Genomic DNA, 19032 nt, shown 5'->3' on the forward strand with positions numbered 1-19032 from the left:
CAGAGAAAGGGGAGGTAACCTTTCTCCTTATGACCTCATAAGGAGAAGATTCCAGATCGGCCCATCTGAGCTTTCATTTTCTCAAAGGCAGAGCAGGATACCCAGGGCTCGGTTAACACCTATCACCATTTCTAGCCACTGGGGGACCATAGGCAGGCTGGGAACTCATATTAATGTTAAAAAATCTCATGAAGTGAAATTTTCATGCCATGGGACCTTTAATGTCCCAATAATTCAGCAGACTACAGGAAACATTTTGAATTATTTCTTTGTTTTAATAATACAACAGCATTTAACATTTAGATATTAAATAACACAATACTTTCCTTCAACACATGGCGAAGCAAACAAAATGAATCACATTTATAAATACAAAACAGGATCTCAATGGAGAGTCTGTCTTTACAAATGTACACTTCTTTCTTTCTTTTTTCTTTTTTTTTGTCTCTTTGGGCATTTTTTTAGGCCTTTATTGACAGGACAGCTGAAGAAATGAAAGGGGACAGAGAGAGGGGAAAGACATGCAGCAAAGGCCCACAGGTTGGAGTCGAACCCGGGCCCGCTGCGTTGAGGAGTAAACCTCTATATATGGGCGCCCGCTCTACCAACTGAGCAACCCGGGCGCCCTGAATGTACACTTCTTTCATTAAAGCTGCCACACAGTCCAACCTCTGCAACAACTGTGGGACTACATTAACATGTCTTGAGTTGGTGCGCCTGGGTAGCTCATCTGGTAGAGCGCGCCACATACAGACACTCAGTCCTCACCGCAGCAGCCGCAGGTTTGCGGCCCTTTCTGCATGTCATTTCCCTTCTCGCTCCCTTTTCTTGTCTAAGTTGTAAAATGTTGTAAAAAATTTGTCGTGAGTTTTGTGTTAGCTAATACTGGTTTTAATAGAATATAAAAGTTCTGTCCCATAAACAACATCTGCAAAATAGAGCAGCACTGTAGTGTCATACATACATTTTGTAAATCTAAACACTAACTTTCAATATCGATGACATGAAAACAGACTTCATAACATTCAGTGTCAAAAGGGCCTTAGTTTTCAAATCGCTATCGAGTGCCGTTGCTTTTGTCCCCCACAGTGATGTCGGCCACCCCGTGAACCTGCGTGAGCTGTTTGCAGTCCAACGAAGCCAGTAATTTCCTCGGCCCGGGCAGGGTGGGGACAAAGTTCTCAGTCAGAGACACGGAGGCGCGACTGCCAATATCTCTGAGGACAGGAAATGACAGTGGCAATCACAAAAGAGAAAGATAGACAAAAAAACCTGAGCACAAAATAAACAATGTTTTCCATCCTCACCCATAATGGATTTTTCGAGAAGTTAGGAGGCCCAGTCCCTCGGCGTGGAATACCACGGCTTTCAGCACCTGTGGCAGCGGGTTAGTGAATGAAATCTCTACGGCCATCTTCTCCCCTACCACGGCCGCCCCGATCGGCTGTGCGAGAGAACAACAAAACCAGATCAGAATTCACATTTTAATCTTCTTACCGGTAATATTTTTCATATCTTATGAATTGTTTGGCTTACCTTTATGATTAGGTCTGGGGTCCTGAGCCGGAAACTGAACTGAGTGGCCAGGACCTGCTGTGTTTCTTTGACCCTGCCTGACAGCGTCAGCATCAGGGCGGCCTGGTCTATCAGTTGGTCCTTGTAGTCTTTGTACTCCAGGGTCCACTCCAAATACTTTACTGTAGACAGAACATTGGCAAAGTGTGTTAATAGTGTATTTCCATCTTTCTCACCTACCTCATTGCTTTTTTTAAGCTTTAGAATATTGTATTAAGTAAAATTGTGAAAGCAATAGTTTGGATATATTTGCTTTCTTGCTGTGAGTTAGATGAGAATACCGATACCTCTCTTATATCTGTCTTGTAAATGTAAAGCTACCACCACCAGCAAGTTAGCTTAGCTTAGCACGAAGACTGCAAATAGGGGGAAACAGCTAGCCTGGCTCTGTCCAAAGGTAACAAAATCTGACAAACTGCGCCTCTAAAGCCTGTTTTATGGTTCTGCGGAGGCTCCACGCAGAGCTTTCGCCGTAGCCTACGTAAGTGGCCTGATTTTTATACTTGTGCGCTGGTGTGTGTGTCGAGCCGGCATGTGTATGTGGGGAGTGTGTGGTAGAGCGAAGGAGAAGTGAGAGAGTGACGGCGATTAGCTTCAGAGCGAGTAGCGACTCTAGAGTCATAGTGAGAGAAACAAAGTGTCTCCCGTGTTTTCTGACCACGGTGGGAAATCTGGAGCAGCCCTCTCCTTGATTTCACGTTGTTTATGGAGAAGGAGAACCAGAGAATGAGTCAGGGGAAACGCAACGCTACCAAGCCACGGCCGAGCCACGTGCGTCGCGCGTCGCTGCGATGTGTAGTTACATTTTTCGAGAGGTGCACGTCAGGCTACGGCGTAGGGTCCCGCGTAGACTCATGCTAGACTATGCTTCTGCGTCATTCAACGCAGAAGCATAAAACGGCCTTCAGGCTCACAAATAAAAATGTGTTTCTTGTCCACCAAGGAAATACAATTGCAGATGCACTTCTTTTCAATTATTTTTTATTGTGAGAAAGCCCCTCTGTTGACACCTAAGAAGAACTGTGGGGGCCAAACCCTCCCTGAGTAATCAGAATCAAAATTAGAAAGGGCTTTATTGCCAAGTACGTTTTTTGCACATACAAGGAATTTGTCATGGTGTTGTTGGTGCATGTCACACATTCTCAAATATAAACGAATATACACAATATAAGTATAAACATATACACACAGTATGTATTAAAAACGATAAAATACATGTAAATAAATAATAAAATAAGTTAAACAGTAGTAAAAGGAATTAAGGTAAGAAGCTCCACTCACCCTCATTGGGCAGCACGTCCACATCTGTCCTGTCCTTTCTGACTGTGGCCTTGTTGACGCCGGTGTAGTACATGACTGCCACCTGGCCGTGCAGGGTGAGCGTGCGTTGCTCCGAGCTGCTGTTTCGCAACACGATGGTCAGCTCTGCATCTCTTCCCATTTCAGGCCCGTCACCATCCATGGTCACTTCTATAGTAACATCCTTTGCTGTGGAAGAGGAATATGCCTGTGCTTTGGAGCCATAGCTACAAGCTGTTTCCACAGCAATGCGTTCCTCCTCTGAACCTGGAAATGATTCGAAATGTCGAGTTAATTCAATAAAAAATACAGCATACGTACATTGATCAAAGATTTTTGACAGTGGTTTGGCATCCCATACTCCGAGTTCTTGTAATCTCGACTTGTAATGAACATTTTAGTGTGTGCATTTTGTTTGGCGATACCTTCAGAGTATTTGTAAAGGTTTGTGATATCATTGCGTTCATCAGTGCCAACAGCCTTTGTGCTGATGAAGTGGCCCACGGACTGTTTCTCACTGAAGATTTGACTGAAGGTCCCATCTATGTTTCTCTGCCAGTAGATCTTATCACTGTTCACCTGAAAGTGTGCAGAAAGGTGGAACAAGAGAGAGAGGGAGTCAGACGATAAAGCCCTGAACAGATGGGACGCGTCATGCATCGTTTGATGTATGCCAAATGGCTCATGATTAATACACAGAGCACACATAATGTGTCAACAAAAAATATCAGTTACTCACTCCTGTAGGTCAAGTATGTGAGGAAAAACTGTATTTTAGAGGGTTTTCGGTCAGTGTAACGCTTATCAGTTCAATTTTCGAAGCACAAACGGACATTTGGAAAAACAGAAAAATGGGTTCCAATACGCAATTTTTTCCACCTTGACAAATTAAAAAATTTGATCTTTAAACAGTTTTTCCAATTTTCTGTTTTTATTCAGAGGATCAGAAATTTAGAAAATTTGTTTGTTTGTTTTTTGGTCGATATGCAGTTAATGACCTGCATATTCCGCAAAGTAGAGGGAGAGAATACCATTGCAGTATTGAAAAATTGGAGCTCAGACGCAATTTTGTAATTTGAATCAATAAAAAACAGTTTAAAGATCAAATTGTTTAATATTTCAAGGTGGAAAAAAAATGAAAAATGTAATATTTGAACCCATTTTTCTGTATTTCCAAATGTCCATTTGTGCTTAGAAAATGGAAGCCTTACACTGACCGTTTTCCTCCTGTATAAATTCTGACCATTCCTTGCAAGCCTTAAAACTGTGCTCTAAAGGTGAACTATATATTCCACAAACCTCGGCGAACACAAACGGAGTGTCATGTTTGAGGTAGACCTGACCATTGCGCACAGCAGCGAGAGAAGCAGGGCCACAGCGGTAGGTGCCCTGGCTGGTCTCCTGAGGCGTGGCATCGACAGCTTGCCAGCCACCATATCCTGGGGGCAAGTCTGGACGAGCCATCCAGCAGTCGTTCCACACGTGGAAGTTCCTTCAGGGGAAAGACTCGAAGGTCAGGCTTCATAAACTAGAGAGCGAAACGTGCCACGATGAGGCTGCAACAGAAGGATGGTGACAGGACATACCAGATAGAGTCGGCATTGAGGCAATCTATAGGCTCCAGGTTCTCGTCCAGGTATACATCTGTTGTCAAGGAGACGTCTGTGTCGTGAGCTGAGCTGAAGTTGGTCACAGTTCGACTGGGAATGCCTAAACACCGTAAAACTGAAAGGAACACAGAGTGATAAGGCGCCAGTTGTCAACATCTCTGTGACATTTGCACATATACAGTACTGTACAAGCACGTTATGTAAACACGTGAAAAAAATCAGCTAACCTGTAGTGACTACGCAAGCAAAGACCCAGCACTGGCCATACTTAACAGGGCTCCCGCTGGTTTTATGGTACTGCTTCAAGATTTCCACACTCCCACTCCAAACTGTTGGACTAGTTCCAGCTGAATAGTCTCCTGACCAGTTCCCCTCCAGGACACCACCGTCATCAGGGGAATTGATCTGAATAAAAGAAGAAAGTGTTGTCGTTTTTTTTTTTTTTATACTTCTGAGTTTGAAGCTATGAACTGTAAACTGTAGTATACGTAAAAAAGAACCCCATCCCTGGCTGAACAAGACTATGCTTTCTTCTCTGACACGAACATGAACAAAGTAACAGTTGAAATAAACTTGACTTCATTTAGTTAATGATACATACAGTATTTCACTCTTGACTACATTCAATAAAGCAGAAGAAACAATGATTATTATTTATTTTTTTATGACATGCAGGTGCTTTGAGCTTGTTTTTTCCAATTTCCAATTTTTCCATTGTTTTTGTCGCTTTCTTTAAATACATGCAGACATGTCCTGGGACCTCCCTAGATAGTTGGAGATCTTAACCCCACATCACCAATGTTGAACCAAAAGTTACGCCCTTGGGGTGGATACACATATAATTTTAAACAAGGCGCAATGTTAGCTAGGGCACGCCTTGGCAAAGGTCTGCGCTCTCTGAGTGCCCTTCTAGTTTCACATGTATTTGGTCACAAATCAAAGCATTGGGCAAATTTAAAAGTTTGACCTGATGATGTCTGATGCTGAAACGTCAGAGGATCACCAAAGTTATTACAATTTATCCTGGGGGAACATGAATGTGTGTACCAACTAAACGGTACAAATCACAGCAATATATCGGATAGTTGTCGAGACATTTCACACAAAAAAGAAAGTCAACTTCATGGTAAAACGAGAGAAAAATTCGGGATCACCATCAATAGGATTCATCCTCTTGGGACAATGTAGACCAGGTAACCCCAGCCCGATCTGCCGGTGATTTGATTTCTCCCTGCAGCTCAGGCTGGACACCTGTACATTTTTCTATCCCGCTTCTGTTACAAATCTGCAGGGACCAATCACAAACTGGCTTATCCACCTGGCGCGCTATTGGCGGGTTTAACACGATGACGATAGCGCAGCGACAGCAAGCAGCTTCTTGTTTACATTCAACATGGCGGCCACCGAAACGCAGCAACCCGTTGATTCCGCTGTCGCTGCTTTTCAAAGGCAAGTGTTCTCTGAAAAACGGAACAGAAACTCGCCCCGGAGCAATTCCTACAAAAGAAGGATGTGTTTGCCTTACTACCGACCTCTGCAAAGTACGTCACCCGGATCGTTGGTCTGATTGGTTGAAGGACTATCCAGTTGCGTTCAGAGTCATTTGAACCATGCCCGTTGATCACGCACTCTTGTGCAGTAGAAAATACAGAGCAGACTCCCCAGACTAATGTTCAACCTTAAAAGACTGAGCTTGGTCTGGTGATAGCCAGACTAGGAACAATGCATATCTGTACAAAATGTAATGGCAACCGGGCCAGTACTTGTTGACAACAGGGCAGTAGAGCATCGCAAAGACTTTCTGTCTAAACGTACCATTTTGCACTAGTGCTCAAAAAGGAGAAAAATCCATCAGCTAGACCCTAGGATGCTGCAGGTATCCTGCTGAGTCACTGCTGGGATGTGTGGAAAGTGTTTTCATGGCCACAGGCGATTTGACATGGTACTGAGCAGGGTTTTCGACTTGAATGGTCCCTGTATACCAGGGGTGCCAAACTCATTTTCATTAAGGGCCACACTGAAAAAAGAGAATCCCACCAAGGGCCAGGCATGTAGAGTTTATTGACGTGCTTTTGTTACTGCATGTCACTTTTTCTCTTTTTTTTTACATTTTGGTAGCTTTTTTCCTCTTTTTTGTTGTTTTTGTTCCGACTTTTTTGTGGCTTTCTCAGACATTTGTCACCTTTTTGTAAATTTGTTGCTTTTTCCGAAATTTTTGTACGCTTTTCGTCGCATTTTTGTTGACATGAAGCCCTACAAAAGTCATCAAAAGAGTTCCTTAGCCATAGAATTTAGCAAATCAAGCAAAACAATGACACCTTTTTTTTTTTCTTCACAGCCTGAATATGAAAACTCTCTGCTGCTTCTGGGGGAATTTCTGAGTCTCAGAGTCGGCAAATCTGCCATATGTCTGCTTTGGATGTCAGGTAATTGCAGTTTAAAAAACACTTTCTTGTATTTTTGGTTTGGCGCACAACTAGGAGGGCCAAAATTGATTGTGAACCCAAATTGATATACAGGCCGGTTCTAAATCTCCAACAGGCCGGATTTGGCCCATGGGCCTTGAGTTTGACACATGTGCTGTATACTAACACATCATGAACATAATTATTAAGGTAGGTAGATCAGGTGAAGAAATAGTAAGTGCAGTCTCACCATGGCTGAGATGACTCGTACCACATTAACCGGGTCTCCCCAACCAGACGGAGGAGTTCCACTCTTTTCCAGGACAAAGACACAAGCAGCAAGAATCCCATCATCAAACTGAAACCAAAACAGAGAAAACACAGGGAGGGTGGCGAGAGCCAGTCAGGTTTTTTTTTTTACTGCTCGGTCTATTCACCAAACACTGAAAGATCACACAAACCACCCACCTGCCCATAGTTCCATGTCCGCTCTCCAATTTGATTCTCCGTACCGTAGTAGGCTCGTCCGATATCATTCAGGACATATTCCTGCCTTTCAACCTCCGAATCCATGAACACTGCGTCATCTGACAGGGAACAAGTAAGAACATTTAAAAAAAAATCCTGGAAAATAACAACTTTTCATTTTGAATATTGAACTTTAATGTGAATTTTGGTCAATTATAAAAGCTGCAGTAGTCGTATGAGTTTTTTAAGACTTTCTAAAATTATTGGTTTTAGAAATGTTAGTGAACACTGTTGATGAAAAGCTTGTAAGACTGACAAGGGACTATACAAGAGAAAGTTGAAATTGTCCTATCAACTATTTCAGAAGGTATGGTATAAAAATGTGAATATCACTTTTTGCTCCTTTGTGGGGGTTAATTCTTAAAGAAGTAGTTAGACATTTTTGAACATACACTTGACATGAGAAGATTAATACCACTGCCTGTCTGTTAAATATAAGGCTACAGCCAGCAGCCACTTAGCTTAGCTTAAAGGTCCAATGTGTAAGAATTTCTCCCATCTAGCGTTGAGATCATATATCGCAATCAACTCTCTCGTACCACGCCTTCACGCTTCAAAAAGCCGGTCTCTTGCTCTTTTCTATATCAATGCAAATGTAAAATTTAAAGCCAAAAGGAATACTTGGAATTGATGGTGGTGGGAAATATTCATGAAAAAGGACAAGTTTGTGAATGGGCAACACAGATTTTGATAATGAACAATAAACACGTTACACACTGGTCCTTTAAAGACTGAAAATATTTATATATATATATACATATACATATACATTTTCTTTAATAAATCAATGCTATCAGTGACCCTTTATGTCTGTTTGTGGGTTTTACAAATATTTAAACAGTGACAATGTGATTTCATCTGACTTCGACTGAGGTAAATCGCTCAAAACAATGTTTTCCAATTAGCCTTTTGGACATATAAGGTTTTCACCTGACAGCAACAATATCCACCTTATATGTCTTAGATGCTTTTTTGTTATCCCGTGTTTACCTTCACACCAGGGGTTGAACAACAGGTAGATGTCATTGGCCGGGTCATGGTTGGAAACAGCCTGGCCGTTTGCACAATGTGTTTCCACTGTGAGTTGATATCGGCCAATGGCCGCCGTGGGGGGAGAATTCACTGACAGCATTATCCTTTTGCCGTCCTGTCTCACGACAGCAGCCTTCCAACGACCGTCCTCCAACTCCTCCACCAAAGGGATGGTTACCAGGGTACCCTTTGACACTGATGGCAGTGGCCCTGAGAAAGGGAGAGGAGACGTGTGAAGGAACATAGCATGTGGAAACTATTGCTCTTACCATGCCCTCATTTGGCCTCCATCCATCTAAGCCACACCTGCATTCCTACTGTTTGAATAAACAGAAACCAAATCCAAAATATCCAGACACACACACACACACACACACACACACACACACACACACACACACACACACACACACACACACACACACACACACACACACACACACACAGCATGTCATGACAGATTTTGATCTCAGTGTAGCTGTACTAGAAAATCAATCTTTGGCAGCAGTTTGCTGTTCGTTAGTTATGTCATCAACATTGCTGTAAACTGTAGGGCTTCTGCATCATGGGTTTAAAGAGAGAAACCAAAATCAGTGTTTTATATAATAAAGAAATTCATAATTTCCAGCATTACATCCAGCTACAAGAGCTTTCCCCATAAACTGTGAGGGCTAGATTTATCAAGCCGTTTGCGCCTGTTTCCAGGCGCTAATTGGTCGCAAAGACGGACGTAACCGATGCGGGCTATTTACAAACAGGGCGCACTTAGGTAAAATCGCAGATTGTCTGCCACATGAGCGAGAAGAGACAAGTTGCGCTTTCAATATGCGTTCGTGGGAGGGTCGTAGGGAAAGTGGAAGTTCCACCCAAAAAGGTGGGAGGATAAGCGCAAAGTGCACCTAATTATATATTCCGTGGTATTTACAAAGACTGTCAGTAAGAGCGCGCCTCTATTCTGCGGGGGAAATTCTCCGCCTCTTTAAACCAGCCGCAATCGAGTTTCCTCGTAGACCTTTATGCCGCTGGTGAAATGGCAACAGCAATTTGAGCAAGACGAAGACATAGGCGAGGCTGTACATATTTTTAACAGAAGAATCACACTTTGTCAGTGAACACAACATCATTTAGCGTTACAGATCAAGCAGACATGCAATATTAGAGTTACTGGAAGAAATCAAAGATGAAATTGAATCTCCCACTCAGCGTTCACATCCCATTCCAGCAGTTGTTAAACTCCTCGCTACATTACAAATATTGCCATCAGGATCATTTCAAACAGTCATAGCATCAGCAGTGGGAATATCTCAGTCTGCACTCAGCCATATCATAGCACCAGTACCGCTTTGCTACAGCGCAATCTACGGTATAGTGGGCGGAGAAAGACGCTGATTGCCTGATGGGTGTCAGGGTTGATAAATACTACGCAAACTGTGGAAGCATAGCGTGCGCTATTACCGAACTCGCATAAACGGACGCAGCGCAAACTGCGCTAGTGTTAGTAAATCAGGCCCTGAGTGTATAAATCTACAGCCCTGTCTGGTTTTTACCCTCAGTGGGGTTTTTGTTGCTGTTGCTGTGTGTACAAATGTCTTAACAGAACCGAGTCACCGCGCTGCAATTTCACCATGAGATGTTGGTTTGGGCAGACTCACTACTGATTGTGTGAGGCGATAGGAACCTGGAGCTGCCTCCAAAGAAATGAATAAAGCAAGCTGTGAAAGCAACGTGCGAGCCACTGCATTACACCGGCCAAGAAATTTAAGCCTATACTTGCCTATACTTTTGTCGGTGACTTCCTGTCCTTATCTGCAGAATCAGGCTAAAATTCTACATTTGCACAAGCAATATTAAAATAATTTCCATTCCACATTTCCATGAAATTTTCGAAACATATTAACATCAAAAGAGGATGAAGACTAAGCCGCATTCAGACCTGCATTGGAGAATTTCATGATTTGAATGGAGCCGGTCTGCCGACACCACAGGGGTGCCGACGCAGGGGGGCTCCAGCAAAACAATGCACATAATGCGGCAGCCCCCTGTGTCGATGGGGCCCATAAACCCCCCGTAAAATTTCAACTTTGCACCCAACATATCTCATAATCTAAGAAGCAATACAGTCTACTCCCAGGCGGGATACATCCTTTTCTTCCTACTGACTCCAGAGCCTTTACCCCCCTGAGGAACAAATTTACATTTTCAGCCCTGCAACAGGTAAGAGTCTGTGAAAAGCAGCTGTCAGTGTTCAATCTGCCCCACATTATCATTCTGTCAGGTGTTATGAAAAGTGCAGCCTCTCTGAGCCGATAGGGAGGCTTCAGACTTCGAAACGCAGCTCAAAGCACGCAGTCAAAGCTTTTAACTGTCGTTGACTTTCACTTGAATTTTAAATAACTACACTTGTGTTGTCATGCCGTGGGGGGTTTGCGTCTCAGAATACAGTGTTTGGACTGAGTACAGGGTTCTGTGAGCTCGGTTAAAAACGGTCTGAAGTGAGATATCAGCAGAGAAATGTCCCTTTCATTTAGAAATGAAATATCCACCATTTGCAGAGTGGTGGCAAGGTTTTCAAAAGACTAAAAACTGTCATCATGTGCAGCTTCTATTGTCCTGCTTGTTGCTGGTATGGGAGAACGTCACATTGTGGACTTAATAGGTTAAAACCCTACTTGAAACATAGAATATAATTTGAAAACAAATTCTGCCCTCATTTTGGTTACTTTATTTGCAAAATATCAACCATTCATAAGCCATAAATGTTTCTCTAGTGTCATGCACTGAATAGAGTCATAAGGGTAAAAAAAAAAAAAATAATTCAGCTATATATACGCGGTCCTTCTGTAAAAGAGACATTGTAATTATTCTCTTCAAGCTTTTGTTATCACACACAGCTATAATTGTAGGATCCTCTCTGGCGTACAGAATGGGAGAGGGAGCAGAGACTGGATTTTTAGTTAACCCTTTTGTTGTCTTCCATTCAACCATGCACGCAGGGCCTCCCCGGTCAAAACTGAACAGCAACATTTTTGTCTCTTTTTTTCGACACTTTTGGCGTTCTTTTCAATGTTTTTGGCGCTTTTTTTGACGTTTAACGCTTCTTTTCACTACCATGTATACATACCACTGACAAACTTCTTTCCACTAGTTTTACACTTATTTTTGGAATTCATGGTCAATAAACCTCATCTATAGGAAATGACCTAATTCTTGCATTCCTTGATGAATTATTTAGACTCATATTATAATATATAAAGGAAGGATAATCACAGACTTGTATATGTCAACGTACAGTGAGGATACTGTTTCGAAAACACTGAATAAAACACCCAAAATTCAATGAAAGTGAAGATCCGATCATTTGCTGTAGGCTACTTGCAAAGCCCGTTGTATGGAATCATCCAAGTTATTTTGGGGTAATTCAAACGAGGTAGTTAAAGAGAAACCCATATTTCTGATATAGATATTTTGAAAAGACACAAGGGTTAAAACAAGACCAAGGACTCGGCATACATACAGCTCTATCCCTGGAGCATAGCAACCAGAACTGTTACCATAGCAATAGTAACTGTCATGAAAATCTCTCTCTCTCTCTCTCTCTCTCTCTCTCTCTCTCTCTCTCTCTCTCTCTCTCTCTCAATAAGTCTTTCTATCTCACGCATGAATGCAGCACAATCTGAATAGCTCCACACACACAAGCAGCTGAATTAACAGTTTAAAACAAAACTTCTGGTACATTTTTCTTCTTCCTCCCACAGCCCTCGGCCCATCACCTTCCTCTCCTTCCCGTGACTGCCCCGAGGTCTTCATCATCATGTGCAGCTCTGCACAGTGTTTCACAGAGAATCCCGGTTCACACTTGGCCTCAGAGGCGAGACATGTGGGTCATTACTTTTCACGTGCATTGATGTTGCCTATGGAATCCTAGTTGTTTTGAAAAGTCACTATTTTTAAAATGTTATTCTGGTGTCTATTTAGAACCATAAAACATGGCAACACTTTGTGGGTTGTATAGAGGTGGAATACAGTGTTTTCATTCCCTTTCAGAAAGCACTAGGCCTACACTGGACTCGGACTAACCTGTTTTAAGTTGTAGGTGGATTTTGTCAGTGCTGGGGTTAAAGGGTCGAGACAGGGTAATCCACATCTGGAAAGTTTGTCCTCTGCGAATAACAAAGTCATCCCTTTGGTAGAGGTTTGTGTGGTGCTCTGTGCGGTTCTCCCCCGATTTGCTTTTCATCAGGTCTATTGATCGCACTTTTAGGAGGAGTTCTGCGAAAACAAAAACAAATATATGAGGGTGAAGTCTCTCTCGTGGGCCGGCATTGACTTTGGTTGATAAATAACACAATTGTGGGCTCTCTGAGCTGCCAGTTACCATCAAGCTGCCTGTCACCAGTCTCAGGCTTCTCGCCATTTGTCCCGTCCTCCTTATCATCTGCCCCCGTGACCAAGGTGTTCGTAATGTCGTCATCATTTGGCTTGGGACAGCAGCACGGGCAAACCTTACGCAGCCACCTCCGACATGCATTTTCCTTCACAGAATTGCTTTCCTCTGGCACTTCCTTCTCTTCCTCTGTGTCTTCCCCAAATCCGAGAGTGACAGCTGGAAACCGACCCACCCCAGACGTGCCTCTGATTGATCGCGTATGGACAGGCATCCTGAGAAAAAGAAAAAGGTAACACGCAATGACACGGTAATTGGTGCTTGGCATTGGACACAACACAACAGTCCTTACCAAATCATATGCGGGTACATTGTCCATTTTAGATATTATATCAATATCGTGATATGAGACTAGATATCGACTTAGATTTTGGATATCTTAATATCGTGATATGGCATAAGTGGTGCCTTTTCCTGGTTTTAAAGGCATGCGTTACAGTAAAGTGATGTCATTTTCTGAACTTACCAGACTGTTGTAACTGTTCTATTATTTGTCTTTACCCACTTAGTCATTGTATCCACATTACTGATGATTATTTATCAAAAATCTCATTGTCTAAATATTTTGTGAAAGCACCTACGATATTGTAGTGTTGACTACACTACAATATCGTTGTAGTATCGATATCGAGGTAAAAAAATATCATATTTGATTTTCTCCATATCGCCCAGCCCTATGCTTCAGTCATTTTTGTGTAAAGTTTACCGCATGACCAAAAAGAATGTGTTCAATTATTGTTTACTGACTGTTTGATTACAAACAGGTGACACTGGATGATTCATTATTGATCAGAAAATGTCTTTATTGGGAGTAACCCCTTGAGATGCAGCATCTCGTTTTCGAGGGGGTCCTTAACGATAAATGAATATACAGTACAATCATAATTAGACACAACAGTTAACAAAACGAAAACAGACCAAAAAAAACCCCCATCATAATCAGTCAGCCATAATCAAGTTTGAGGCAGAGCAAGAATGAAAATGGATATTAATAATAATATTAGAAGAGGTGTTATCATGGTGTTGTAGAGGATTACGGACAGGTACAGTTGGTGCTGTAATAGGAAGAAGGAGTGGAGAGATAGACTGGATCAAATGTTTACAGGTAGATTATTCCAATCTGAGTATATTATATATGTTGGGAATCACAGATTTATCTATAAAGACATAGAAAAGCTATGTTTTTATAACTGAAGGGAAGAATATATATATATATATATATATATATATATATATATATATACAGTATATGTGTGTGTCACATTAATATCCCTTCTTTCTTCTGTTCATTTAGAGCTTTAAGGTATTGATACAGTCACATGCATACAAATGAAATTACAGTACTGATATTTTGATGATGTAACCGATAACAAAGAGAATGTAATCCTGTCTTTGCATGAAAAAGCTTTTTCTTGCAGTGAGAATATCACATGAATACTAATTTGATTCACTAATATTGCTGCTAAACAGAGCATAAATCATACGACTATCTTGCATTTTTCATTTCAATATCCCTCATGGCGTCGGTGATATCTTCAGGACACATCTGGAGCTGATTTACTTAGCAAAATCACAATCTGATTTATTAAGTCAATGAAAATCTCCAGAAGGTTTTCTATGGAGGTCAGCATGTGCTCTGATTCACAACTGTGCTATAATAATAATAATAATAATAATAATAATAATAATAATAATAATATATAATATATATATATATACAGTACAGGCCAAAAGTTTGGACACACCTTCTCATTCAATGTGTTTCTTTATTTTCATGACTATTTACATTGTAGATTCTCACTGAAGGCATCAAAACTATGAATGAACACATATGGAATTATGTACTTAACAAAAAAGTGTGAAATAACTGAAAACATGTCTTATATTTTAGATTCCTCAAAGTAGCCACCCTTTGCTTTTTTTGATAACTCTGCAAACCCTTGGTGTTCTCTCAATGAGCTTCATGAGGTAGTCACCTGAAATGGTTTTACCTTCACAGGTGTGCTTATCAGGGTTAATTAATGGAATTTGTTCCCTTATTAATAAAAAAGCAAAGGGTGGCTAGTTTGAAGAATCTAAAATATAAGACATGTTTTCAGTTATTTCACTTTTGTTAAGTACATAATTCCATATGTGTTCATTCACAGTTTATGCCTTCAGTAGAATTATGTAAATAGTTCTGAAAATAAAAGGAAACACATTGAATTGAAAGTGTGTCCAAACTTTGCGCGTATATATATATATATATATATATATATATATATATATATATATATATATATATATATATATATATATAAAAGATCAAAACACAATGCTTTAGAGTCACATTTCTATGAGAGCCATTGAAGAAAAATGCATGAACTTAAATTCATCCAATTTCATGCTAATTTTCCCCCTCTACTCATTTCGCCTATCATTTGCTCCCCTCACTCTAATTTGACTGGCATCTTTCTGGCAATTCCAGCTTCTAAGAAATGCTACAATACTGCTGAAAGCACACACTTTACATTCCTTGGCAATAGTGACAGTTATGTGGTAACCAAACTGGCTCAGATAAGGCCATGCAAGGCAGACAATCCGTTCACTCCTTATTCACATTCCAATGAAGTGGAGACAGCGAGTACGATGAATCCGAGACAGCTAAGTGAGCAAACGCTTCCTCCTACCAGTTTAGGATTGTGAGTCACACATTTACTGCTGACTGACGGAGAAGGCGAAACAGTTTAAGAAAACAATTTGCATAAAAATATACATAACCTGATACTGTATGTGCATTAAGCGATAGCTTTAGGTAGATTCTTCTCTCACAGAATAGGGAACAGTAACGCACTTCACTTTGTTTTAATAGCTTAGCAGCTAAAATGTTCAGTCAATAAAATACTGTATATTTACTCCCAATTGCATTCAATGAACCAGATGAAACAGTGACCATATGTATTGTAGGGACATAGAGATGGAAGACTAAGAGGCCATGCTAGCTTTGTGAGGCTGTGCTAACCACTAGCCTCAGCAGAGGTTTAGAAGACATTAGCGTGCTAACATATGTTAATCAGCACTTAAGCACGAAATAGAGCCGAGGCTGATGGGAATTCCATTACTTTTGCAGGTAATTGGTGATAAATCGAAACATTGAAGTCATTTAAATTTGGAACTGATGAGAGCGATAGGGATCAACAAAAAGTGACAACAATTCACCTTGAGGGGGACATGAATATCTGTGCATGTCATTCAATAAATTGTGGCGCTAGAAAAAAAAAGTCAATGGATCGCCAAAGTCAGCAGGATTCATCCTCTGGGAACCATGAATGTCTGTAAACGGTTTCATTGCAATCCATTAAGTAGTTGAGATTTGTCAATCTGGACCAAAGTGGCAGGCCAGCCGACCAACGTTCCATCCCATGCTGCTAGCATGTACTGTATGTTTAACCAGATCTAGCTCTGCTGTAGCCTCGTCACTATATGTGACGAGGCTACAGCAGTATTTTCATCCCCACAATGATTGTAACTTGGAAGCCTCAGTAGGTTGTGAAAGTTTACTGCAGGGTGGGCCCTCACAAGGGGCTTATAAGTCAAAATGAAATCCACAACAGCACCTGCATCAGTGCCAATAAAAATAGGGACGGTAGAGGAAAAAGATTGCTTGGAATTGTGTTCCATATGGTTGAGATTACAGTCTGCTTAACGAGGTATCTTAGATACACCCACCCACGTACACAACAAAACACTTACTTACTAATGCATCCAATAATATGTTAGACATAATGTTTGCACTGCACTGTAAACTAACACAGTGAGATAAGGGGGTACAGTAACCCTCAACAAGCTGCACAGCAGTGACAGCGACATATTAGATGCCCGACAGCTGAACCTGCTATGATATGAGATTCATATCGCTTCATCATCCGCTGTGATACATTCTCACTACTCAGTGCAGACTTTCTCTGGCTCCCTCTGGACCAGGGCACACGTCTGGGTGCCCATCGTGCTGTATAAGCCCATGCATGTGCAACTGACTCATGCATACAGATCTAGTAAAACTCGTCAAATGTCAAATAAAGTGGGTTCAAGTTCCCATGACTCCCATGAAATTAGCAGCAAATATAGAATACTATTCATCCAAGTATGGCTGTTTTCCTCCAGGAGGGTGGTGATCCGGTAAGCATCCCTCGGCTACACTCATGACCCGTCGCCTTGGGTCGAACTCATGTTGAACTACAACGTGGGACATTAATTGATGACTTCAGAATTAAAGCATTCACAGGATTCAGTTCAACACACAAACGCTTACTTTGTATTTGTGTTTATCCCTGAGCCAAGTCCTGTGAATGTTTGACCCTTTTTACATCGTCTGACAATATGGCTTTATTATTCTGGCTTGCTACACTCAATGAGATATTAATGTGGCAGCTGTCGGACAAATCTATGTTGCTGGGAGCCACATATGATACATTTTGTGAGGAAAGGATCCCTCCCAGTCAAATAGTGGCATGCAAAACAAATTTTCCTATAAATCAGGTGAAGTACTTTGCCATGAAATCCGAGGGGCACTCTGCTCAGGAGACAAGTATGAACGTGAGTACACGTTAACAGCATAAAGTCATAAATCAAAGACCTAACTGTCAGGCTGTATATAGACAGAACTACATGTGAAAGTGGTTCAAACTCACTCAGTTGAATAGCAGACAAAATGAGACGATGCAGACTGCAGGAAGAACTCTTCTGTTCGCTGTATCTTTTGTGTTTTGTGACTTTTAGTTCAGACCTCCTTTAAATACTTGGGAGCCAAGACAGTGCCACGCCTTCCAGCTGCACAGAAAGCAGTCGGGTCAGATAGTTATCCGAAACGGTTTGCTTGGCTCCCTGCCAAAATGATTTCATGAAATCATTTTCATTTTGGCAGGGAGCCAAGCAAACATTTTGAATGTTACATTTAACCAAAAAAGTGTGATATCTCTTTGATTATAGTAACTATTTATTAATGCCTTTATGTTTACACTATTAAACTTGTAAGATGTAAAACATGCAAGGTTGTGTTAGAAACGTAATTATGGCATGTTAACCATTAACTATTATTATTATTATAATTAGTATTATTATTGTCCCAGCCCGGTCCTGAATTAATTCATTCATTGACTCATTCTTTACCTGTATATCGGACGATCCTCAGAAAGAACAGCTTTCAAAATAACTCTCACAAGGAATCTGGGTAAATCTGGAGAGAGTCAAGATCACTTATTGTTGAAAAATACAATCAGGTACAAATACAGTAGAAGACTTACAGTACCATAGAATAAATAAATTAGAGGTGTAAGCTACTAATAACAAAATTATGACTCCACTCTATTCAAATGTCCCAGGGAGTGATGGCATTGAGCGAGCTTGCGCAATACCAGGACTGAAGCAGCTAAATGGAATACAGCCATCACTGATTGTATTTTCTTCAGGGAGTGGGTTCCCATTTACTTTTGCGTCAAGTCTATTTAATATGACATGACTTAGTTGACTGAGTTATCCACACTGACTGGTTTTCACTGAGTTTCTCAACTGTGTGATTGGCCAACTTTTAACAAACGCAGCCTGATTCGATTGCATCATTTGGAGGGAAACTGAGCAAGTGTCAAGTCGAGTATCACACAAATATTTGTCTGACGCCACTGGAAACGGAAACAACAACAAAGGCAGGAACGTCATTACAGAGACCTTACTATTAAAATCTTAGCACGATTATTTGACTGTAAGAGCACAGATCGGTTTTTTGCTAGTCTTGCTTTACCAGACCTTCCTCCACAGCGCTGCGGAGGAGGGTCTGGCTAGCCCACGCAGCATTCCGGGATGGGAGAAAAACCTGCTCTGGTTTCTTGGCATTTCTTTAAACCAGTCACAATGGTCTTGGGCGGGGCTGCCGCTGCAAAATAGCCTCGGGCAACACATTCTCACTCCCATCGCGTAAAATACAGACCCTTGGTCAGGTGCCTTTGGTGTTGTTATTGACGCTGAAAGTCTCCTTTATCATATCCAAACGCGCTTTATCTAAACGCTCTTGGTCGGGACTATTGGCGTCACTTTTGACGCAGTTAGGTTAAGGAAAAGTTCATGGGTGTGCTTATAAAAAGGTACGTTTCCATGACAAGCAGGA

The 19032-nt window shown here is 41.3% G+C and overlaps 1 protein-coding gene across 4 annotated transcripts; it reads right to left on the minus strand.

The window, feature by feature from the left end:
• Nucleotides 1-275: 275 nt before the first annotated feature.
• LOC120565972 (protein-glutamine gamma-glutamyltransferase K-like) lies at nt 276-18730 on the minus strand. Of its 4 annotated transcripts, XM_039812135.1 has the most exons (15): nt 18042-18730; nt 17564-17702; nt 12825-13108; nt 12527-12718; nt 8408-8659; nt 7358-7476; nt 7140-7247; nt 4712-4889; nt 4461-4599; nt 4174-4366; nt 3300-3453; nt 2857-3141; nt 1537-1697; nt 1308-1444; nt 276-1217 (listed from the first exon to the last, which is right to left on the minus strand). In XM_039812135.1, exons 3-15 carry the CDS (start codon nt 13105-13107, stop codon nt 1058-1060), a joined length of 2361 nt encoding a protein of 786 aa, XP_039668069.1. In that variant the 5' UTR covers nt 13108; nt 17564-17702; nt 18042-18730; the 3' UTR covers nt 276-1057. The 4 variants fall into 4 exon arrangements, with proteins under 4 accessions (XP_039668069.1, XP_039668071.1, XP_039668070.1 ...); XM_039812137.1 differs by lacking the exon at nt 17564-17702; XM_039812136.1 differs by lacking the exon at nt 18042-18730 and having other exon boundaries at nt 17564-17860.
• Nucleotides 18731-19032: the final 302 nt, after the last annotated feature.

This window comes from Perca fluviatilis, chromosome 9 (assembly GCF_010015445.1).
Source record: "Perca fluviatilis chromosome 9, GENO_Pfluv_1.0, whole genome shotgun sequence".
Lineage (NCBI taxonomy): Eukaryota > Metazoa > Chordata > Actinopteri > Perciformes > Percidae > Perca > Perca fluviatilis.

Excerpts from the sequence above, each read along its gene's own strand:
- LOC120565972 (XM_039812134.1), bottom strand. The coding sequence starts at position 13,212 with ATGGACAATGTACCCGCATATGATTTGGTAAGGACTGTTGTGTTGTGT. Across the intron at positions 8,660-12,526 it reads CCACCTACAACTTAAAACAG|GGCCACTGCCATCAGTGTCA; the intron begins GTTAGTCCGAGT and ends TCCCTTTCTCAG. Across the intron at positions 1,218-1,307 it reads TCTCGAAAAATCCATTATGG|AGATATTGGCAGTCGCGCCT; the intron begins GTGAGGATGGAA and ends TCCTGTCCTCAG.